The sequence below is a fragment of the Arachis stenosperma genome, chromosome 9 (genome assembly GCF_014773155.1).
Source record: "Arachis stenosperma cultivar V10309 chromosome 9, arast.V10309.gnm1.PFL2, whole genome shotgun sequence".
Lineage (NCBI taxonomy): Eukaryota > Viridiplantae > Streptophyta > Magnoliopsida > Fabales > Fabaceae > Arachis > Arachis stenosperma.
In genome coordinates this window covers 136,434,643-136,459,533 of record NC_080385.1, presented here as the reverse complement: position 1 = coordinate 136,459,533, position 24,891 = coordinate 136,434,643, and the positions used below count along the sequence as shown (strand labels likewise).

The 24,891-nt window shown below is 36.0% G+C and overlaps 1 protein-coding gene and 1 non-coding gene across 6 annotated transcripts; one reads left to right on the top strand and one right to left on the bottom strand.

The window, feature by feature from the left end:
• Positions 1-2,984: 2,984 nt before the first annotated feature.
• LOC130953531 (small nucleolar RNA R71) lies at positions 2,985-3,088 on the top strand. Its single transcript, XR_009075700.1, has one exon. It is a non-coding gene; the product is annotated as a small nucleolar RNA R71 (small nucleolar RNA).
• A 16,375-nt stretch (positions 3,089-19,463) lies between these two features.
• Positions 19,464-21,797, bottom strand: LOC130951262 (uncharacterized). Of its 5 annotated transcripts, none has more exons than XM_057879910.1 (4): positions 21,702-21,790; positions 21,479-21,571; positions 21,320-21,398; positions 19,464-20,808 (listed from the first exon to the last, which is right to left on the bottom strand). In XM_057879910.1, exons 1-4 carry the CDS (start codon positions 21,770-21,772, stop codon positions 20,572-20,574), a joined length of 480 nt encoding a protein of 159 aa, XP_057735893.1. In that variant the 5' UTR covers positions 21,773-21,790; the 3' UTR covers positions 19,464-20,571. The 5 variants fall into 5 exon arrangements, 2 of the variants coding, with proteins under 2 accessions (XP_057735893.1, XP_057735894.1); XM_057879911.1 differs by having other exon boundaries at positions 21,347-21,398; XR_009073899.1 differs by lacking the exon at positions 21,479-21,571 and having other exon boundaries at positions 21,702-21,797.
• Positions 21,798-24,891: the final 3,094 nt, after the last annotated feature.

The following is a 24,891-nucleotide window of genomic DNA, read 5'->3' as shown; positions in this document are numbered from 1 at the left end:
ATAGAACTCTTGAACCATCAATATTCCGACTTGTTGCATGGGGTTGGTTATGACTTCCCACCCTCTTCTTTGGATCTCATGTCGGATTTCCGGATACTCATTCTTTTTGAGCTTGAAAGGGACCTCAGGGATCACTTTCTTCTTTGCCACAACATCATAGAAGTGGTCTTGATGGCTCTTGGAGATGAATCTTTCCATCTCCCATAACTCGGAGGTGGAAGCTTTTGCTTTTCCTTTCCCTTTTCTTGAGGAAACTCCGGCCTTAGGTGCCATTGGTAATGGAAAAACAAAAAAAGCTTATGCTTTTACCACACCAAACTTTAAATTTTGCTCGTCCTCGAGCAAGAAAGAAAAGAAAAGTAGAAGAGGAAGAAGAGAATATGGTAGAGAGGGGGAGAAGTAGGTTCGGCTATGTGGGAGAAGAAGGGGTTATTGTTGTGTGAAAATGAATAAGAATGGAAGTGTATTTATAGGGAGAGGGAGGGTGGGAGTTCGGCCATTTTGGGTGGGAATGGGTGGGAAATTGAATTTGAATTTTATGAGGGTAGGTGGGGTTTATGGGGAAGAGGAGGTTGATGTGAATGGTGAATGGGGTAATTGGGAAGAGGAGTTGAGGTGATTGGTGAAGGGTGTTGGGAAGTGTGACATTGAGAATGAGATTTAGGATTAGGAGAGTGTGATTAGGATTAAAAGGAAGGTGGGAATATGGTAGGTGGGGATCCTGTGGGGTCCACAGATCCTGAGGTGGGGATCCTGTGGGGTCCACAGATCCTGAGGTGAAAGAAACACCATTCCTTCACCATATAGGCATGTAAAATGCCTTCATGCATCATTCTGGCGTTCAAACGCCCATTGATGCACGTTCTGGGCGTTCAACGCCCATGTAATGCATGTTTCTGGCGTTGAACGCCAGTTTCATGCTTGTTTCTGGCGTTCAGCGCCAGATTGTCCTCTTCGTGCACCATCCTGGCGTTTAACGCCAGGTTGTTGCTTGTTTTGGGCGTTCAACGCCAGAATGGTGCTCTGTTCTGGCGTTGAACGCCAGACAGATGCATCTTACTGGCGTTGAACGCCAGTCTGCGCTACCTCCAGGGTGAAAAAATTTTTTCTTCTGTTTTTGACTCTGTTTTTACTTTTTTTGATTTTTTTCGTGACTCCTCATGATCATGTACCTAATAAAACACAAAAATAACAAAGAAACAAAATAAAATAAAATTAGATAAATAAAATTGGGTTGCCTCCCAACAAGCGCTTCTTTAATGTCAATAGCTTGACAGTGGCTCTCATGGAGCCACAAAGTGATCAGGTCAATGTTGTGGAGTCCCAACACCAAACTTAGAGTTTGGATATGGGGTTTGAACACCAAACTTAGAGTTTGGTTGTGGCCTCACAACACCAAACTTAGAGTTTGACTGTGTGGGTTCTTCTTGACTCTGAACTGAGAGAAGCTCTTCATGCTTACTCTCTTTTCTCACAGAGGGATGGCCATGTGCCTGAAACACAAGGTAGTCCCATTCAATTGAAGGACTAACTCACCTCTGTTGACATCTATCACAGCTCCTGCTGTGGCTAGGAAAGGTCTTCCTAGGATGATGCATTCATCATCTTCCTTCCTAGTGTCTAGGATTATGAAGTCAGTAGGGATGTAAAGGCCTTCAACCTTTACTAGCACGTCCTCCACTATTCCATAAGCTTGTCTTATGGACTTATCTGCCAATTGTAATGAGAACAAGGCAGGTTGTACCTCAATGATCCCCAGCTTCTCCATTACAGAGAGTGGCATAAGATTTATCCCTGACCCAAGATCACATAGAGCCTTTTCAAAGCTCATGGTGCCAATGGTGCAAGGTATTAAGAACTTGCCAGGATCTTGTTTCTTTTGAGGTAGAGTTCTCTGAATCCAAGTATCTAGTTCACTAATGAGCAAGGGAGGTTCACTTTCCCAAGTCTCATTACCAAACAGCTTGGCATTCAGTTTCATGATAGCTCCTAAGTATTGAGCAACTTGCTCTCCAGTCACATCTTCATTCTCTTCAGAGGATGAATATTCTTCAGAGCTCATGAATGGCAGAAGGAGATTTAAAGGGATCTCTATGGTCTCTAGATGAGCCTTAGATTCCTCTGGATCCTTAATAGGAAACTCCTTCTTGCTTGAGGGACATCCCAAGAGGTCTTCCTTACTAGGATTTTCGTCCCCCTCCTCCCTTGTGTATTCGGCCTCTTTGATCACATCAATGGCCTTGCACTCTCCTTTTGGATTCTCTTCTGTATTGCTTGGGAGAATACTGGGAGGAATTTCAATAACTTTCTTACTCAGCTGGCCCACTTGTGTCTCCAGATTTCTTATAGAGGATCTTGTTTCATTCATGAAACTAAAAGTGGCCTTTGACAGATCAGAGACTATATTGACTAAATTAGAATTGTTTTGTTCAGAATTCTCTGTCTGTTGCTGAGAAGATGATGGATATGGCTTGCTATTATTCAGCCTGTTGCGTCCACCATTGTTAAAGCCTTGTTGAGGCTTTTGCTGATCCTTCCAGGAGAAATTTGGATGATTTCTCCATGATGAGTTATAGGTGTTTCCATAAGGTTCACCTAAGTAATTAACCTCTGCCATGGCAGGGTTCTCAGGATCATAAGCTTCTTCAGAAGCTGCCTCTCTAGTACTGTTGGATGCATGTTGCAATCCATTCAGATTTTGAGAGATCATGTTGACCTGTTGAGTCAACACTTTGTTCTGAGCCAGTATGGCATTCAGAGCATCAATTTCAAGAACTCCTTTCTTCTGAGGTATCCCATTATTCACGGAATTCCTCTCAGAGGTATACATGAACTGGTTGTTTGCAACCATGTCAATGAGTTCTTGGGCCTCTCCAGGCGTTTTCTTCAGGTGAATAGATCCACCTGCAGAATGGTCCAATGACATTTTCGAAAATTCAGAGAGACCACAATAGAATATATCTAATATGGTCCATTCTGAAAACATGTCAGATGGACATCTTTTGGTCAGCTGCTTGTATCTTTCCCAAGCTTCATAGATGGATTCACCATCTTTTTGTTTGAAGGTTTGAACATCCACTCTCAGCTTGCGCAGCTTTTGAGGAGGAAAGAATTTATCCAAGAATGCAGTGACAAGCTTATCCCATGAGTCCATGCTATCCTTGGGTTGTGAATCCAACCATACTCTAGCTCTGTCTCTTACAGCAAAAGGGAAAAGCATGAGTCTATAGACTTCAGGATCAACCCCGTTCGTCTTTACAGTCTCACAGATCTGCAAGAATTCAGTTAAAAACTGATAAGGATCTTCAAATGGAAGTCCATAAAACTTGCAGTTTTGTTGCATTAATGCAACTAGTTGAGGCTTAAGCTCAAAGTTGTTGGCTCCAATGGCAGGAATGGAGATGCTTCTTCCATCAAACTTGGACGTTGGTTTTGTGAAGTCACCAAGCATTCTCCTTGCATTATTATTATTTTCGGCTGCCATCTCCTTCTCTTGTTCTAATGTTTCTGAAAGGTTACCTTTAGAATAATTTAATTTAGCTTCTCTTAATTTTCTCTTCAGAGTCCTTTCAGGTTCTGGATCAATTTCAACAAGAGTGCCTTTATCCTTGTTCCTGCTCATATGAAAGAGAAGAAAACAAGAAAAGAGAGAGGAATCCTCTATGTCACAGTATAGAGATTCCTTTATGTTAGTAGAAAAAGAAAGGGGTAGAAGAATGAAGAGGGAGATTCGGATTTTTGGATGAAGAGAGGTGAAGAGAAGTGTTAGTAATTAAATAATTAAATAGAAGAAGAAAAGAGAAGAGAAATTTTGAAAATAATTTTAAAAAGGGGTTAGTGATTTTCGAAAATTAGAGATAAGTTTGTAATTAAAATTAAAACATGAAACAATTAGTTAATTAAAAATAATTTTTGAAAAAGAGATGAGATATTTTCGAAAATTAGAGAGGGAAAAGTAGTTAGTTGGTTTTGAAAAAGATAAGAAACAAACAAGAAGTTAGTTAGTTGATTGAAAAAGATTTGAAATTAAATTTGAAAAAATATGAAGATAGTAAGTTAGATAAGATATTTTGAAATCAAATTTTGAAAAAGATAAAATTTTTGAAAAAGATCAAATAAAAGATAAAAAGATTTAATTCAAAAATTTTGAAATTACTTACTTCACTAACAAGAAACTACAAGATAAGATTCTAGAACTTAAAGATTGAACCTTTCTTAACAAGAAAGTAACAAACTTCAAATTTTTGAATCAATCACATTAATTATTAGTGAATTTTCGAAAATTACATATAAAGATAAGAAAAAGATTTTGAAAATAATTTGAAAAAGATTTTTGAAATTTTTGAAAAATAAGAAAAAAAAATGAAAAAGATATGATTTTTGAAAGAGATTTTGAAAAGATAAGATTTTTAAAATTTGAAATTTTGACTTGACTTGTAAGAAACAACTAATTTTGAAAATTTTTGACCAAGTCAATCCCAAAATTTCGAAATTTTGGAGGAAAATAAGGAAAAGATATTTTTTTGATTTTTGAATTTTTAATTATGAGAGAGAAAAACAACAAAAATACTCAATGCATGAAATTTTTAGATCAAAACAATGAATGCATGCAAGAATGCTATGAATGTCAAGATGAACACCAAGAACACTTTGAAGATCATGATGAACATCAAGAACATAATTTTGAAAAATTTTTAATGCAAAGAAAACATGCAAGACACCAAACTTAGAAATCTTTAATGCATGGAAAATATGAATGCAAAAATGCACATGAAAAACAAGAAACAACACAAAACAAGAAATCATCAAGATCAAACAAGAGGACTTATCAAGAACAACTTGAAGATCATGAAGAACACTATGAATGCATGGGATTTTCGAAAAATGCAAGAAAATTTTTAAAAGCATGCAATTGACACCAAACTTAAAAATTGACTCAAGACTCAAACAAGAAACACAAAATATTTTTTATTTTTATTGTTTTCTAATTTTTTTTTTTGGATTTTTATTAATTTTTTTCGAAAATAAAGTGAAGAAAAACGAAAATTAAAAGAAAAATTTTGAAAAAGATTTTTGAAAAGAAAATTACCTAATCTGAGCAACAAGATGAACCGTCAGTTGTCCATACTCGAACAATCCCCGGCAACGGCGCCAAAAACTTGGTGGACGAAATTGTGATCACATGTTCTTTATACTTTGGTGAGTTTACTCTTAGGGCACTGTTTATTTTCACAACTCCGTTCAACTAACCAGCAAGTGTACTGGGTCGTCCAAGTAATAAACCTTACGTGAGTAAGGGTCGAATCCACAGAGATTGTTGGTATGAAGCAAGCTATGGTCACCTTGTAAATCTCAGTTAGGGAGATTAAAGGGTAATTGTGATTATTGGAATAAATTATAAAATAAAAAGAAAATACATAATAAAAGGGATAGAATACTTATGTAGATTCATTGGTAGGAATTTCAGATAAGCGGATGGAGATGCTGTAGAGCTCAAGGACGCCTGCTTTCCTACTGCTTCTACTCAATACTTCTTACTCCTTTCCATGGCAAGCTTTGTATAGGGGTTCACCATCAGCTGTGGCTACTTTCATCCTCTCGGGAAAATATCCTATGCGGCTGTCACTCGCACAGCTAATCATCTGGAGGCATCACCCATGGTTGATGGCTACATCCCATCCTCGCAGTGAAAACTAATGCTCACGCACTCTGTCACAGTACGGCTAATCACCGGTTGGTTCCCGCTCCTACTGGAATAGAATCCCTTGATTCTTTTGCGTCTGTCACTAACGCCCAGCAGGTTACAAGTTTGAAGCACGTCACAGTCATTCATTACCGGAATCCTACTCGGAATACCACAGACAAGGTTAGACTTTCCGGATTCCCAGGATCCTACTCGGAATACCACAGACAAGGTGAGACTTTCCGGATCCTCATAAATGCCGCCATCTATCTAGCTTATACCACGAAGATTCTGTTGGGGAATCTAAGAGATACACATTCAAGCTCGGTTGCATGTAGAACGGAAGTGGTTGTCAATCACGCGCGTTCATCAGTGAGAATGATAATGAGGGTTATTTACTCATCACCTTCATCATGTTCTTGGGTACGAATGAATATCTTGGAATAAGAATAGAAGAGATTTGAATAAAAGAAAATAGAACTTCATTAATACTTGAGGTACAGCAGAGCTCCACACCCTTAATCTATGGTGTGCAGAAACTCCACCGTTGAAAATACATAAGTAAAAGAGGTTCAGGCATGGCCGAATGGCCAGCCCCCTAAAACGTGATCAATAGCCTCTTAGGATGAGGAATAAAGCAAAACTGAGACCAAAGATGTCTAATACAATAGATAAATGTCCTATATATACTAGACTAGCTACTAGGGTTTACATGAGTAAGTAATTGATGCATAAATCCACTTCCGGGGCCCACTTGGTGTGTGTTTGGGCTGAGCTTGATTAATCCACGAGCTGAGGCTTCTCTTGGAGTTGAACTTTGAGTTATGATGTGTTTTGGGCGTTCAACTCCGGATCATGACGTTTTTCTGGCGTTTAACTCCAGATAGCAACATGTACTTGGCGTTCAACGCCAAGTTACGTCGTCATTCTTCGAATAAAGTATGGATTATTATATATTGCTGGAAAGCCCTGGATGTCTACTTTCCAACGCCGTTGAGAGCGCGCCATTTGGAGTTCTGTAGCTCCAAAAAATCCATTTCGAGTGCAGGGAGGTCAAAATCCAACAGCATCAGCAGTCCTTTTGTCAGCCTTTTTCAGAGTTTTGCTCAAATCCCTCAATTTCAGTCAGAATTTACCTGAAATCACAGAAAAACACACAAACTCATAGTAAAGTCCAGAAATGTGAATTTAACATAAAAACTAAGGAAAACATCCCTAAAAGTAGCTTGAACTTATTAAAAACTACCTAAAAACAATGCCAAAAAGCGTATAAATTATCCGCTCATCAATGGTAAAGGTAAAATCATTGCTGTTGGAAAAGTAGGTAATGAGAAATCTACTTTCATTGATGATGTACTTTTGGTATGTGGTTTAAAGCATAATCTTTTAAGTATAAGTCAGCTGTGTGATTTAGGATATTTAGTTGTTTTCAAAAGGCTTGAATGCTGTGTTGTTAATGAAAAGACAAATGAAGTGATGTTTGTTGCCAAGCGTTTCAATAATATGTATGGACTTACTCTTGATGAACTAAAGGATCAAAATGTAGCTTGTCTTCACTCTAAAGAATCTGAAAAGTGGTTATGGCACAAGAGATTGGGCCATGCAAGTATGTTTCAAATAAACAAACTTGTAAAGAAAGAATTAGTAAGAGGTCTGCCTTTGATAAAGTTTGACAAAGACATCACTTGTGATGCTTGCCAAATGGAAAAACAAACAAAAATTTCTTTTAAACCAACGGAAGACATCTCTACTAAAAGACCACTTGAGTTGCTACACATTGATTTATTTGGTCCAACAAGAACTCAAAGCCTAGGTGGTAAACATTATGGTTTAGTAATTGTGGATGACTATACTAGGTTTGGTTGGGTTTTATTTCTTGCACACAAAAATGAAGCCTTTTCGGCCTTTGAACTTTTTTGCAAGAAAATTCAAAATGAAAAGGATTCGAAAATCTCTTCTATAAGAAGTGATCATGGAACTGAATTTGAAAATAATTTGTTTGAATCCTTCTATGAGGAATTTGGAATATCTCACAACTTCTCTTGTCCAAGAACACCACAACAAAATGGTGTTGTGGAAAGAAGAAATAGAAGCATACAAGAGATGACAAGAGCTATGCTTTGTGAGAGTAATGTTCCAAAATTTCTTTGGGCTGAAGCGGTTAACACAGCTTGCCATATTTTAAATAGACCAATCATAAGGAAATTTTTGAAGAAAACCCCTTATGAACTTTGGAAAGGCTACCCACCAAACTTAGATTACTTGCACATCTTTGGATGCAAATGTTTTGTTTTAAATAACAAAGAAAACTTGGAAAAATTTGATCCAAAGGCTTATGAGTGTTTGTTTGTAGGATATTCCACAACTAGTAAGGCATATAGGGTTTATCATCAAGATGCTAGAATTATTGAAGAGTCCATACATATTACATTTTGTGATACTAACTTGGTACAAAGCATTTTGGAAGATTGTGATGTAGGAAATCAAGCTCAAAAGGAGGATGAAACCGCTCAAAATCATGGAAAAGAAAATTCTGAACAAACTGAACCAGAAACTGCAAATGCTGAAAATTCAAGAGACAACTCCATTTTGTCCCATGAATCTGAAGGAAATCCTGCGGCCAGCAGCGCCCAGAATCCCTTGGTGACTAAATCTGCCTCCAAGTCCACCAGACCTCGTGAGTGGAGATTCTTAAAGAATTATCTTGAGGAATTTGTCATTGGGGACGTCTCTCATGGAGTGCAAACAAGGTCTTCCACTAGAAAGGCCAATGAAAGATCCAACATAGCCCTTCTATCACAAATAGAGCCTCAAAACGTCAAGGAAGTACTTAGTGACCCTTCTTGGGTTAAAGCTATGGAGGATGAGCTTCTTGAGTTTGAAAAGAACCAAGTATGGACTTTGGTTCCAAGGCCAAGTAGAAAGAAAGTGACCGGCACCAAGTGGATATTTCGGAACAAGTTGGGAGAAGATGGTAGCATTGCAAGAAACAAGGCAAGGCTAGTGGCTCAAGGATATGACCAAGAAGAAGGAATAGACTTTGACGAATCCTTCGCCCTTGTTGCCCAAATGGAAGCCATAAGACTTCTCTTAGCTTATGCTGCATTTTGTGGTTTTAAATTATATCAAATGGATGTGAAATGTGTATTTTTGAATGGTGTGATAGATAGAGAAGTGTATGTGGAGCAGCCTTCTGGTTTTGAAAATAAAGAACATTCTAATCATATTTTCAAATTGTCTAAAGCTCTCTATGGTTTAAGACAAGCTCCTAGAGCTTGGTATGAGAGACTTAGCTCTTTTCTTTTGAAAAATGGTTTTCAAAGAGGCACCACTGACACAACTCTATTCATCAAGAACTCTAATGATTCTTTTATTCTAGTCCAAATATATGTTGATGACATTATTTTTGGATCAGCAAATGAATCCCTTTGTTCTGAATTTGGAAAACTCATGACAAGTGAATTTGACATGAGTATGATGGGTGAACTTAATTTCTTCCTTGGGCTGCAAATTAAACAAATTGAAAAATGTATTTTCATTCATCAAGAAAAGTATGCCAAGGAATTAGTTAAGAAATTTGGTATAGAAAATGCCAAACCCATGAGAACACCCATGCATCCTAGTTCTAAATTAGATAAGGGAGAAATTGAGAAAGATGTTGATGAGACTAGGTATATAGGAATGATTGGTTCACTTATGTACTTAACTTCCTCTAGACCCGATATTGTGCAAAGTGTTGGATTGTGTTCTAGGCTCCAATCCAAACCTAAAGAGTCACATCTTTCTGTAGTTAAAAGGATCATTAGATACGTTCATGGCACATCTAATTTTGGTCTTTGGTATCCTAAGATTGATGATTTTTCTGCAGTTGGTTATTGTGATGCAAATTTTGCTGGTGATAGAGTTGATAGAAGGAGCACTTCTGGTTTATGTTGCTTCCTTGGAAAGTCCTTAAATGTTTGGTCAAGTAAGAAGCAACCAACAGTGGTCTTATCCACTGCAGAGGCTGAGTATATAGCTGCTTCTTCTTGTTGTTCTCAGCTTTTATGGTTAAAAACACAGCTTGCTGATTACAAATTAAAGGCTGAAAATATTCCCTTGATGTGTGATAATATGAGTGTCATTAATATTTCTAAAAATCCAGTTTTGCACTCAAGGACGAAGCATATTGAAGTGAAATTTCACTCAATAAGAGAACATGTCCAAAAAGGGGATATTAGTATTCAATTTGTTAAATCTAAGGAGCAATTAGCAGATATTTTTACAAAACCATTAGCTGAGGATAGATTCTGTATGCTTAGGACTTGTCTAGGAATTTTGAGTTATGATTCTTTATTTGAAAATTGCTGATGTATTTACTGGAGATTTTTGTCTCATAAACAGGTATGAGACAATTCTGGGCAGGTGATGAACGTCTCCATCAAGCCAGCGTGTTCTGGGTTTGTTTCAAATGAAAGACAATCTGGGCCAACCTCAAAATCAGATCTAGAGTGGTCCATTGTGTTTCCTTAAATCCAACTATCTCTGGGCCCATATGTGAATGTTACATTTTTTTTTGGTGATGGGCTGTGTGTTTATTTTTTTAATAATTTTTCATTTAATGTTTATAATCCAAAAAGATTTTCAGTTTATTTTTTTTTGGTTTTTCAAAATTTAAAATTCATTTCCTATTGTTATATTCAAATCAAATCAAATCTTAAATTTATGAGGTCAGGTCTTTTCATGTCATTTCAAAAAGTGATGCAGTTGCATGGTTTTGGAAAACCACTTTTGGGTACGGTTACCAACACTCCCTCTCTTCCCTCCATAACTTCTCCTCAACCCTTCGGTTTCTTCCCTCTCACTCCACTGTCTCTCTTCCATCAAAAGCCTAAATCTAACCAAAAATGGGGAAGAAAGTTATTGCCAAAAGAGCACCGCGTGAGAAAATCCATAAACTTCCAGGATATCCTAAAACATCAACTCGTTCTCAAGACACCACTTTTACTCCATCACCTTCTCCTCCTACCTCTCCTCCTCGCACTTCTCCCATGGCACGGACCAAGACTACACTGAGGTAACCTGCTCCTACCAAGCCGACACCACCACCAAAGGCCACAACTTCCAAGCCAGGCTCCTTAAAACCTGGTTCTGCGAAGCTTAGCTCCTCCAAAGGCAAATGTCCGGCGCCTGATGAACCTGTTCCCGAACCAACACAACCCAAATCCAGGTCGGTTCCTGTGCGTTCTCAACGAGGTAATCCTCATCTCCCTCTCAAGTTTGTTAGAGAACCCGACATTGACCCTTTTGCTCACAAATCACACTTCATGACATCTCACTCAGACTATAACCCCCATCGTTTCAAATCTGCCATGAACCATGACTTTTATGAGGGAGTTATTCAGTACCGTAATCTATGTCCTTCTTTTCTTGCTGATTTACCTGATTTGAAAAAGAAAGGTTTTCCTTTTGTTGAAAATCTGGAATTTTTAGACTGGAATCACCTTTTCAAAATCAAAAAACCTGTTTATCCTCAGTTAGTCAAAGAATTTTATGAAAACATGACTTACCATGAAGGAAGTGTGCATTCTTATGTTAAGGGCAGAGACATTATCTTGAATAATGAAACCATCAGTGCTTCCTTGAAGTACACTGATGTTGGGCCGTGTGCTTATACATCTGTGAAGTGGGATGAAGGTGTTGGTATCTCTTACCATGATGCTCTGACTCACACTTGTAAACATGTTTCTTTAATTGATGGCATCACACCCACTCACAAAGCCCTAGGATATGAACATGCTCAGTTGCATCGTATTATCAACCACATCTTAATTCCTCAAAGTGGTTCATATCAAAGGATTTCTTACATGAACACACTTATTTTGTATGCCCTAATCACTAAAACAAAAATCTCTTTTGCCTTTTTGATGGCTAGATACATGTTTGATTCTGTTAGAAGTGTGAAAGATAAAGCACTACCTTATGGCATGTTTTTAACTTGCATATTTGAAAATTTTGGTGTTGACCTGTCAAATGAGGATTATGAAAACAAACATTCATACCTAAAAGGGGGTGGTTCAGTGAAACAGCAAAAAGGGCCAACTAGATCTGAGAAAGTGGTTCTAGATGATGATGATGAAGAGTACATCCCAGATGACTCTCCTCCTCCTTCCACTGAGGGTACTTCCATTTCTACTGGGAAGAAATCCGCTTTGTTGAATGTGGTCAAGGATGTCGCTCAAGAGTTTGTATCACAATCAAATCACATGATTGCCATAAGCAAGGAACAAAGGAAGCTAGCAAGCAAGCATGAGAACTTCCTGAAGAAATCAAGGGATAGGGTGGCTGTGCTGATGACCTTCATCGATAATCTTCAACATGATGAAGACATTGCCACTGATGTTGAGGAGGAAGATGCTTCGGAGGGAAATGGTTCTGATGCCTAGGATTTGTCTCATAAAAATTGCTGCTGCTGCTCTCTTTTTGTCTCATAAATTCTGTTTCTTTAGCTACTTTTGAACTGTTTTATTTTGGATGACTGTAATGACTCTAGATATTGCTGCACCTTTGGTAGTTTAGTCAGTACTTTGCACTATAGACTAACTCTTTTCTGCAGGATGCAAGACTTTGTTTTTGTTGATCTTGCTTATTATCCACCCTTGATGACAAAAGGGGGAGTAATAGCAATAGGATAATAGATTCAAGTACTTCTTTTGGGATTTTTGTTGCATTAATACTTGATTTCACATGTTGAATCAGTTTGCTGAAGGTATTAGCTTGATGTTGGGCTGATTATGTGATGTTGCTTAACTGATATCCCTTAGCCAAGATAAATATATTTTAGCTCTTTATTGTGCTCTCTTTAAAATCAAAGAAAATTAGGAACAAAGAGGAAAGCACAAATTTAGGGGGAGCTAATCTTGAAAAGGAAAGGGGGAGCAACATAAGAGCAAATGACAAAAATCAAAGGGAGTTTCTAAACCTTACTCAAATATATTTCCTTTTGATTATTGCTTAAATTATGTTTGTCATCAAGGGGGAGATTGTTGAGTTAAGAAATTAACTAAATTAATTAGTGATGACAAACATTATTTTTGGCAAAATAAATAATTAGTGTTGATAAATTAATTAATGAGTATATGTTGCTAATTATTTATTATTATGTTGCAGGCCTTAATTAAGTTGCAGCAGCCCAACATCAAACAAAAGATATCAGCTAATGGGCTGAATAGTAAGTAAAAAATAAAGACAAGCCCAAGTCATTCATCTCAAGCAAAATTCATCAAAGAAGCAAAGCAAGGCACCAAGGGGCTGTAGTAAAGAAGATCCCGATCCAAGCCCGAAATTGATTTTCAATTTCCCACCATCTTGCATTACTAGAAGCAACGTTCCTCTCCTCTCTAATCAAGTCACATCAAGGATTCAGAAAAGTAAGAAAGAGAAAGAGAAAAAGCTTCCTCCCTAAGCTAGTAACCAAAGAAGCAAGAGAGAGAAAATTTAAGCTTGAAGCACAGAAAGCTAAAACAGAAAATCCAAACCAAATCAAGCTTTGGTTAAAGGTAATCCATCTCATCTTGCTTGCATCAAATCTTCTTCTCTTCTTTCCAACTCTCTGCTCTATCCGAAAATGGCATTCAAGGGAAAGTTGTTCTCTGCCCTATTTTGCTTCACATCTACGGACACAAGTGATACTTGGGGACCAAGTAGTTTTTCAATGGCTAAGATCAAGTTGACCATGAGAAGATTTCTATGGTTACTGCTTTGTGGCTTTCGGTCAAGATGAGGAAGTCAGAGGAAAAGTTTCTACTCTGAGGATTAGAGAAGAAAAGTGAACATGTGGGTTGGTGAAGCTCAAGGCTCAAGGTGTTGACCTTGGAAGAAGAACCAAGCAACATGCAAGGAGATAAAAAGAAGCTTGCTGTTCATTCAGAGGCAAGGAGAGAAAACCAGAGTTTGTGAGTTGTGTTCTGTAAAGTTCATCTACTTGGATAATGCTCTCTTTCAAAGAAGCATTCGGCCAACACTGAAGAACTGTATCTGAGGTTTGCAAATCTGGTTTTGCACATAGCAAAGAGGCTGCTGATGAAGTCAATCTCCTTCATGTTTTACTGATTGTAATGTACTTTTCCAAGTTTATCTTTCTGTAATTTCTTGTGAGAAAAGGCATTGTGAGAAAGCTCAAGTAAAAGCCATGAGTGAAAAAGGCTGAGTGATACACTTGAGAGAAAAGCCTAGAGTTATTTTTCTGATTTCTTTAGGTTGGCTAAGTGTCTTGTATCTTGTACCTGGTTGGTATCCCTTTCTTAGTTGGGTTAGCACTAAGAGTGAATAGTTAGGAGTTAGCATAGCCAATGTCAACTTAGGATAGAACTTGAGTGTGAAATTGGTGTATGTAATATTGTTAACTATAGTGAAATTCTTCCATAATTGTGGAGGAGACTGGATGTAGGTTGCATAGCACAAGGCAACCGAACCAGGATACATGCTAGTGTTCGCTTTTCTCTTCTCTGCTGAGTTCTGTTTTCTGATATTCATGAGGAAAAAATAAATTGTCTCATAAATTTCCGCTGCTGAGTTCAAACAGAATCAGAGTTGTAATTTTGTTTAAAAGGGTCATAACAGCAACTTAAAAAGGAAGGCATAGATTCAACCCCCCTTCTCTAAGCCTACCACAACCTTCAAAATCGGCTAAAAAAGTGTTACAAAATGATGTCAAAAATCTTGAATCAAAACAAATTTTTGCCAAAAAAATATAGTTAAGTCATCTACTCAACCCCCAAGTAGTCAAACAGCCAAACAAATAAAGCCAGATTATGCCTTGCCAATCCAGACCTTGTTGGCCTTACAAGATGCAGGCCTATCAAAACTCCATAAAAAATCCTGGGCATATATATGTGACAGCTCAGATAAAGATGAAATAGACCTTACCAAACTTATCTCACAAATGGCAGCTTAAAAAACCGTTTGCAATGACCCAAAAGGAAAAACAATTGCCCAAGCAAAACTACCTCAGTCAATACAAACCCAGCCCTTAAACACCCAACCAAAACAATACTCCACATACATTTCGAAAAATAAGTTCTCATCTGTCCTCTTAATGGAACCTGAATTTTGGAAAAAATCACCTTTTAAAGTTATCTCTAAAGTCTTTCCACCAGGATTCCATTTTAGACCAGCAGCCTTAAACAAAACTAGACAGTTTTATGAGTTCATACTAGTGGATTCAGACTCAGTCTCAATAAAACACTACAAAGACCCCAAAGATACCGCCAACATATCTCATTCGACCATTCAAATCCTAAAAGTACTTACCCTTACCCAATTTGATAGAAATCCAAACAACACTAAGAAATTTTCTCAACTTTTTGACCCAATAAGATATTCTTATTGAGATTATGTGGATGCCTGGACAAGAGAATTTTGGTTACAAAACAATTAGAATAGGCATTCTTAGCTTATTTATTTCAAGAAAAATACTACTTATCTTTTCCCAAACTGGTTTTCCCAATGGTGGGATTACTTTAGACCTCTACCAGAAATATTGCCCCCACCTGCCGATGAGGGGTTCAAAATTTTCACCAAAAAATTTGACCAACAGAAAACAAGCGTTCCTATAGATCTTCAATTTTTCTCTGTATTTTTCCTGGCCGGGATATTCTCATGGCAGTACAGGTATGGCAAACAAGAACACCCAAAGGCACCACCTATGCTTCAAAGAAATGCCTATGTCAAATGGTGGTCTCAGTTCGATGCAACCATGGCTCACCCGGACAAAGTTCGAAAATGGTTCAATGAACACCCTAAGTTTACCAAACCATTTGACCATGAAGAATTAATATTCCTCAACCAAAAAGCCCAAATTGCAGCAGCCCTTGCAGGAGCCCAATCAAAAGAAACCTTAGCAAAACATCTTCAACAAGTCATGTAGATGATCGAAGAAGATAAAAAACACAAAGAAGATCCTACTTCATCAGTAGAGTCATCAAGTGATTACAATCAAAATGAAGACGATTGCTTTGGAATAAACCTAGGAGAAGATTAGATTCTAATCTCAAAACCCGTGAGAACAAAAATTGTATCAACTTGTATTGTAGAAATAGTACCGGTTAACATAACCTGTACTGTAGAAACAGTAGAACTTTCAATTATAAAAGGAGGCCTCATTCTCATTGTGAGGCACCCTTCAATTTTACAAACATAGAGAGAAGTTAGTGAGAGAAGCTCTGAGAGAATCAAGTTCTTGTTTCTTAGAACACTCAGTTTGGTTTAAAAGAGAATCAAGTTCTTCATCATCAGACTCTTCTTGTTGCATTATCTACGAAAGAATGATTTGATGATCGTCTTGATTTCTTTTGATTTCCTGGATTTCTCTCTTAAGGTTGTTAACCTCTGTTTGGAGATCCTGGATGGTTATGCGATGAATAACTTGTTTTTCTAATTTTTTGAAAATAAGTTTGACGTCATATTTATTGTTAAGGACCAAATTTTTGGGTTTTTTCTCCTTTTGCAAAGATCTTTTCAATTTCAAAAGAAAGTCTTTCTTTTGTTCTGGATTGTCAATAGCCTCAATAGCATCAAATAAGAGATCTTGATCTTTGGATAAAATATTAATTTGCTTGACATCTGAATCTGAGGATGATTCAATGTCATCTACTTGGATGTTATTGATATCATCCGAAGATTCTGGGTCAGAATCATCATCAGAATTTTCTATCAAAAGATTATTAATCTGTTCTTCAATAAGAGGATCAAAGTTTAGATTATTAATCATTTCTTTTAACCGACAGTATTTGCTAATATGTCCTAGTTTCTTACATGTATAGCAAATAATGGGGTTTTTTTGTGGGTGGTTTTGGAAATTCTTTTAGAAACCTTTTTCATTTTTAGGTTTTTGAAAACCTTTTTTGGATCTTCTGAAATTCTTTTCAGGAATAGGTTTAAAAACTTTTCGATTGGATGGTCTTTTAGATTTCCTTGGATGACAAGCAGAAAGACCAAATTGTTCACAGAAAGTTCCCAGATCGATATGATTTTGGGTTTTCTCATGAGCAAGTTGCCTTTGGATTTTATCATCTTGACAAATCTTCAGAGCAACCTTTTGGATAAAAGAAATGAGTTGACCATAACTTAACTTGTCATAGGGTATTATCCTGTTTGGGGTTAAGTTACAAATTTTGTCCCTTACTTTATCTCCTAGGGATTTGAGGAGTCCAGCAAGGAATTTTTCTTTCCAGAAAGGTTGTTGATTGTCTTCTCTGGTATAGACCCTAGTAAGAAAGGTATCCTTATACCATCGAAAGTCAGACAAAGTTTTGCACCTGAGATTGGAAAGCAGTTCAGCAGATTGATCTTTCCAAAGAGATGGATCGCTTATGAAGTGGCTTGCTATGGTAAAGATTAAGGTGTTGACAACATCAGAGATAGGTTCCCCGTCGTCTTCAATGATGGGTTCGTTCTGATCATTGACTTTTATGGTAGAAAAGATTGAGTGTTTTTGGCTATCAGAAAGGTAGTTATCCCACAATCCTTTGAGTTGACCACTGAACCCAGAAACAATAATATTGGCTATTGCTTCTTCAGAAGTTTCATGGGCAGCTTGGTAGGCTGTGCCTACCATTGTCATATGCTGAAGCATACTCATGATATTATATTCGGTTTTGCCATCTATGTTCCATTCATAGACATTATTGGTATTGAAGCTGACAAAACCTAGTTCTCTTTCTTCGAGAGCTAGATCCGGTGTTGATACTCGATTATAACCATATGCAGAGGGTTTGGTTAAACCCTTCCACTTGGTTAGAGTGTTGGTCATAATAGGGCTGACTTTGAGGGATGACTTGCCTGAATCATCACTTTGCTCAGAGGAAGATTCATTGAAATCATGACCAAGGGCATTAATGGCTTTGGATGAGCGAGTTTGAATGCAAGAGGTAGATTCACCAGAGTTTGTAGGAGTTTCAGGGACAGTAGTAAGACGATTTAGAAATTGATCGATCTTTTGCATGACTTCTAAATCACTAGATTGTTGTTTTAAAATATAGGTTTTAAGACTTTGTTTTGCTTTGCTACTCATTTTAAAAGGTTTGAAAAGGGGTTTTTCAATAGTTTTGGAAATAGAAGTTTCATGGATATTTTTTGAAGACAAAAGAGTTCCTGAAGATGAAAGGTTGTCACCCATACATTGTAAAAACCTATTGGTGTAATTTGCCTGTTCAATAAGATTTTTGATATCTTTTGGGGCGACTGCTTCATCTACATTTTTGGTTTTGAAAGGAGAGGCCATAACTGGGTTATGTCCTTCCGTATTTGAAAAAATAAAAGGTCCTTTTGGACGAAATTCAGATCTGACCAAATTCCCATAACCAATTTCAATTTCATTTCTAAGTTTAAAACATTCTCAAGAGACTCAGAAATCAATTCATTGCGCCAAATCAAAATCAAATATTTTAAATTCACTAAATACTTTTCAAAACATAACTCTTTAACTAAAAGTAATCAAACGAACTTATTTGTTTAACCAATTTTTCCAAAACTAACTTTAACTTCACTTTAAATTAAAAAAAAAACTCTTTCCAAAAAGATTCAAAGCATTCTTACTTTCCAATCAAAATCTCAATTGAAACATAATCACTTATTTTGGAACACTTACTTTAAAATTCATCAAAAACACCCTAAAAATACAATCATTTCCATAATTAATAAAAATCAAATAAAAATAATTCTTTAACCCAAGTTTTCCAAATAAGACTTCAAACAAAGTATCTAATTTTTATGAAAATTTCGATAGCACCTCCTCTAAAACCCAGATTTTACCACCTTTTAAGGTTTCCATCCAAACTACAATTCTCAAACTCTTTGCAACAATTTTAAAATCAAATCATTACTCAATATAAATATATAAGTCAGATTTCCAACACAAAACCCCTTTCTCAATATAAATATTATATGAAAATCTAATTTCCAACATAAAACCACTTTTCAGTATAAACATTCAAATAAGCTTTCCAAAACAATTTTCATCAACAACTGGATACCAATTCAAGTAATCAAAAATTAAATCAAATAAATAATCACATCCATTCAATATAAATCAGTTTAATCCATAAGACTCACATAAAGACACTAACACTTCTGAGCTTCAAAGAATAGTGAGATGCCAAAACTATTCAAAAGTAAATGGTTACTAGTCCCGCTCATCAATTGGAACTGAGCTTCATTGAAAACTCTGAGATTTATTGCATCCTTCTCTTCTTTCTGATCCTAATTTGTTTTTGGTTGCTTGGGGACAAGTAACAGTTTAAGTTTGGTATTCTAATGAGCGGATATTTTATACGCTTTTTAGCATCATTTTCATACTGCTTTAGTTATGTTTTGTTTAAGTTTCATTATATTTTCATAGGTTTTAGTGAAAAATTCACATTTTTGGATTCTGCTTTGAGTTGTTGTGTTTTATGATGATTTCAGGTAATTTCTGGCTAAAATTGAGGAGCTTTGGCAAAGTCTAATTCAGAGACAAGGAAATCGTAGTAGATGCTATCAGATTCTGACCTCCATGCATTCAAACGAGCATTTTTCGAGCTACAGAGGTCCAAATGACGTGCTCTCAATGGCGTTGCAAAGATAACTTTTAGAGCTTTTCAGCATTATATAACGATCTATACTTTTTCTTAAAGGAACCTGCCCATATTGGGCGTTGAACGCAAAGGAGTTACCCCCTTGCTGGCATTCAACTCCCCAAGGAGAGAAGTCAGCGTTGAACGCCCAAGAACCACACCTTTTAGGGCGTTCAGCGCCCACCAAAGCATAAGGCAGTGCCAATCAACCCTCAATGGGCGTTCAATGCCCATTTCTCAAGTTAGACGCCAAGCTCAACCCAAGTACTCAACCAAAGTGGGCCCAAGGATGGATTTTTGCACCCCTAGTCTAGTCAATCATATTTTTTGTACTTCTTAGCTATTAGGTTAGTCTATATATAATGAAAATCACCACTGTTAGGGATCTTTGTCCATTCGTACATTTTGCCATTATTTTCTGTAAAGCATGAGCTACTAAACCTCCTAAGTTAGGGTTAGGAGCTCTGCTGATTCTCATGGATTAATAATATTACTGTTTCTATTTCAATACACGTTTGATTCTATTCTCTTGTACATTTTTAGTCTCCATCTCATGAATTAAGGATGAACCGTGACAATCATCCTTATTCTACATGGGTTCCGTGTGAGTCCTGACCTGGATAGCATTGAACCACAGCTAGAGAGTGCACTGCAGATTCCAAGAGCGTGCATGGGTGCCTTTGGATATGTGAAAGTCTCGTTGACCGTGGGTTACTAAGGTCTCTGTGGCGTTAAGGCTAGAGTCTGAGAAGCAGCGTTCCCTGATCTGGAAGATTTGACCTTGTCTATGGCATTTTGAGTAGGATCGCGAAGGGGAGTGGATTGCTTAGTGCTTCACCTTCGGCTATAGTGGGAAGCCATGAGTTAACTTGATGAGGATGCTACATAAGTTGCTCAAATATGGTGGACTGCTATGGTTTAGAAGAGACTAACTTGATGAGGATGCTATATGAGTTAGTCAATTACAGCTACCATTGAATGAATCATTCGTTATTGAAGTAGACAGTAAGAAAAGTTAATTCGGCAAGAATATGCATCTCCAAAGCCTTAACTGAATATCTGTCATTGCTTTTACACTAATCTGGTATTTCATTCTTTACTATTTTGTTTATACCTTCAAACAAATAACCATCTTTTCTAATCGTCTTACTAAGATTTACAAGATAGGCATTGCTTGCTCAATCCGACAATCTCCATGGAATTCGACCCTCACTCACCTGAGGTATTACTTGGACGACTCGGTGCACTTGCCAGTTCAGTTGTGCGGAGTTCAATTTCGCGCACCAGTGACGCTTCTCAACGGCAGTAAAGGGTAGCGGTGGTGGTGGCTCTTTCTCTCCCTCTTCTTGATGACGATGGCGACGCATGGCGGCAGCTCGATCGCGAGCTCCAACGCGGCGACAGTGATGGTGGGACATCCCTCCCTTCCTCTCTTTCTTTTTCTTCTCCCTTTCTTCCCTCAGCTCTCTTGTTGTCCCCCTTCTCTTTTCTTTCTTCATTTTGTTGGGTGAGGGTATTGGGGGTGAGTAGCGACTGTTGTGGTGGTAAATTAGAGTTAGTTTTTGGAAATTTTGGTATTAAGATAGTGTAGTAATTTTAATAAAATAAAATGAGAGAGTAACAATTTAAAATCAATTTAAATACAAAATAATTATCTTAAATACCATTTTTTATCAACTTGTAAATTTATTTTCAAATAATTACTAATTCAATAAAAATTAGAGATAATTAAAATAATTTTTCTTTATTTATAAATTAAGGTTAAAAAGCTTAATATTCAAATTAAAGCATATAAAATTCTCATTACTTTTCAATTACTAAAGCTTTAAATTATAAATAAGAAATTGCCTAATTTATGTATAAAAAATCTCTGAAATATAATATTAAATAAATATAATAAATCATAAATAAATTATTATCTAGTTTCCCAAAAAAAATCTGGAATTTTGCAGGATTTGCCATGAGAAGGACAATTCTCATATCGTCACAGAAGATGGTGGGAGTTTATCAAATTAATCTTCAACTTATGTAAGAAATTCTTCACCCAAATTATTTCTGCTTCACAAGTTACCAAGCTACGAAACTCTGCCTCTATGGATGACTTGAAAATGGTTGTTTTCTTCCTACAAGACCATGAGATCAAGTTAGTGTCCAACTAAACACAATATCCAAAAATTGACCTGCAATCTTCTAAATCTACAACCCATCAGAATCTGAGAAGCCATAAAGTCTGCTATCTGTGCACTTATGCCCGATCAAACTAGGATCTTTAGTGCCTTGGAGATTCCTCAATATTCTAGTGAGCCAACAAGGAATTATGCATAAATTGACTCAACTTTCAAACTGTAAATCTTAAATTTGGATGAGTAATAGTCATAGACTAAAGAGTACTAACTACTCATGTAAACAATTTTGGATCATCAAACCTTTTAGAGCCAATAAATAGAAGTTGCAAAGAGAATATCATTGGAGTGGACATGGGACTGGCTTCATTCATCCCTAATTTTGAAAGCAAATTTGGTATGTATTTTTTTAGAAAGATATAATTGTCCTGACTCTATTATATGAACTTCAGTTCCAAGAAAATAAGACAAATTGCCAAGATTTTTTAATGTGAATACCGTATTCAATTTCTATATCATAACATTAATTTGGATCATTACTAGTCAAAATAATATCATCTACACAACATAAAATATATAAAACATAAGTTGGTCTATTTTTAACAAAGAGTGAAGTATCTAACTTAGTACTACTAGGATAAAAAAATGCAAGATTCCACTTAATTTTAAAAACTATTACCTAGGAGCTTGTTTTAGTCCACAAACAGATTTATTCAGTTTTCAAACATGATGAGTTTTAGCATCTCTAGAAAAGCCAATTATTTGATACATGTAAATAGTTTCATGTAAGTCTCCATTTAAAAAAGTACTGTTAAAATCTAGCTGTCTAATAACTCAATCATGAGATAAAGCTATATTAAGGATAATTCTAATAGTTGTTGGTCATATAACAGGAGAGAAAACTTGTTCAAAGAAAAATCTTCAGATTGGTGAAAGCCTTGTACTACTAATCTAGCTTTATATTTTTAAATTTGTACATCAGGGAGTCTTGATGGTGTAAATTAATTTGCAGCCAATTATCTTAGCATTTGAAAATTTAGCGACAAGACTCCATGTCTTATTTTTGTTTAAAGCATTAAATTCTTCAAGTATGGCCTCCTTGTAGTGAGAAATGGCCAATACAGCAATAGAATTTTTGGGTGGTTGCACTTCTTGTGGAGGAATAGTTGTAAGGCTTTTGGATTAAGATGTCCAATTTTGGACTTTGTTTGCATATGATAGATTATTAATTTTAGGAGGGAATTTAGTATCAATATAGAGGTTCTAGTAGAGGTTGATCAAAAGTGGATTGATCAATAGGGGGTAAGCAAATTTCAATGCCAGAAATTGGCACTAAATTATTAGAAGATTTATCTTCTGGGACAAAACTAGGGTGAGTAGTAGTAATAGAATCATGATCAACAAACAGTGAATAATGAGTGTTAGTGACTTAGTGTTATTAGATTGCAAATGCATGTTATCTTGTTAAGGTAAAGTAGCAGATATAGGTTGCAAGGAAGAACTTATACCATCCAAGAGTAGTATTTTGAGTCTCTTTTGTGTTAAATAAATTAGAGTGCACAAACAATTCTTTGTAAGGATAAGAATTTTTATCAAACATAGCATGCCTAGTTATATATATTCTACTATAGGCGGACAAGAATTTAAAACTTTTGGAATTGTTAGAATATCTAATAAAAATACATTTATGAGATTTAAGATCAAGTTTAGATTTATTATAAGGTCTAAGAAATGGATAGTAAGTGCTAGCAAAAATTCTAAAATTATGATAATCAGGTTTGATGTTGAATAACAACTCATATGGTGATTTGTTATTTAAATTAGGAGTTGGTATGCGATTAATGAGATGTGCCGCAGTTAAGACTACCACATCTCAAAAGGTTAAAGGCATTGCAATAGTAGATAACGCAGGTAAGCTCATCTCTAGGAGATGCATAGTTGTTAAAACTGGACTAGAATGGCTGATTCGACTAAAAAATTGATGAACCAGATCCTAAATCGATCCAGTCAAAGGCTAGGACCATTTCAGGTAAAGAACTGGCACAAATCAATCAAACCCAGTAAAAACTAGACCGAGCGAACTGCTCGGGTCGCAGATGTAGGTGAACCTATAGTGCTCTAGTGTTTTGCAAGTCCACCGTGATCTAATACTTGTGTACCACATATTCCTTCATTACTCCACGAGGCTCTAGTATTCTGTAAGTCCACCATAATCAATGCTTATGTACTGCGTGTTCCTTCAGTGCTCCACTACTCTGCAAGTCTACTGTGCTCCAATGCTCTACAGTGTTCTAGTATTCTACAAGTCCACTATGATCCAACGCTTTTGTAATGCATGTTCTTTTAGTGCCCCACCATTCTGAAAGTTCACCGTGCTGCAATGCTTATGATTTTGGAACTTTTTTTCAAAATGAATTGAATAAGATTCAAACCCTTTTCTTTTGGAATACAACATGCATGAACAACCATCAAGTTGTTGTGCTTCTTATTATCATATATGCAATCATAATACATATAGAAATATTTCATCAAATAGTTTACTTCTATTTAATTTATTTTAATTTTAATTATAAACATGCAAATTAAAATAGTTGATTTAATATCAAAATGAAATTAAAGTATTTATTATGAAAAATTCTAAAATTTTATATAATTATTTAATAATAATTAATAACCGAATTATAACTTGTTGATTATAATTTGTTGAGAATTGATTGTTCTTAAAATATTAGTAAAGATATATATTTTAAAATTTAAATTTAAGCTTTTTATTATTTTTTATTCTTTATTTATATGGAACCGAGTTAATCGGTTCGACCAGTGACCACCAATTAAACTAGTAAACTAGTAGCCTAATTGGTTCGATTATCGGTTCAATTTTGACAACTATGATGACATGCCTAGGTTTTCTCTCTACAATGTCATTTTGTTCAGGAGTATATGGACAAATATAACTCTATAAAATACCTTCTTGTGCAAGAAAATCAATGAATTATTTGGATATGTATTCTTTTCTATTATCATATTGGAATTCTTTGATTTTGTGGCTTATCAAATTCTCCATGTATAACTTGAAATGTTTAAAAGTTGTGAAAATTTGTGACTTAGTTTGTAACAAAAATAAAAAAGTGTATCTAGAATAGATATCAAGAAAGTTTACATAATATCTAAAAGTATTTATGAGAAATAGAAAGGGATGAACCCCAAGCATCAGAAAGAACCAATTGCAAAAGAGCAGTGTATGTAGTGTTAGAATTAAGAAATAATAGTTTGTGTATCTTAGCCCTCATACATTTATCACATAAATTTGATTCAGATCAGTTTTATTATTCTGAATTGAAATGTTACATTGAGACAAGAGGGTGAGTGCAATTTTTATTGATGTATGGCCAAATTTTTTGTCTCGCATCTCTAAAAAATTTAAAGATGTAAAATACAAGTTTTGAGAAAAATAAAGATAAAATTAGAGTTGCTACATTATAACACTTGTAAA

What these genes read in the sequence shown, in the direction of transcription:
- LOC130951262 (XM_057879910.1), bottom strand. Translation starts at nt 21,772, where the DNA reads ATGAATGAAGCCAGTCCCATGTCCACTCCAATGATATTCTCTTTGCAA. An exon ending in CTATTTATTGGCTCTAAAAG is followed by an intron (nt 21,572 to 21,701) that starts GTTTGATGATCC and finishes TTGGCTCACTAG; the next exon opens with AATATTGAGGAATCTCCAAG. An exon ending in GTGAAGCAGAAATAATTTGG is followed by an intron (nt 20,809 to 21,319) that starts GTGAAGAATTTC and finishes CCACCACAACAG; the next exon opens with TCGCTACTCACCCCCAATAC.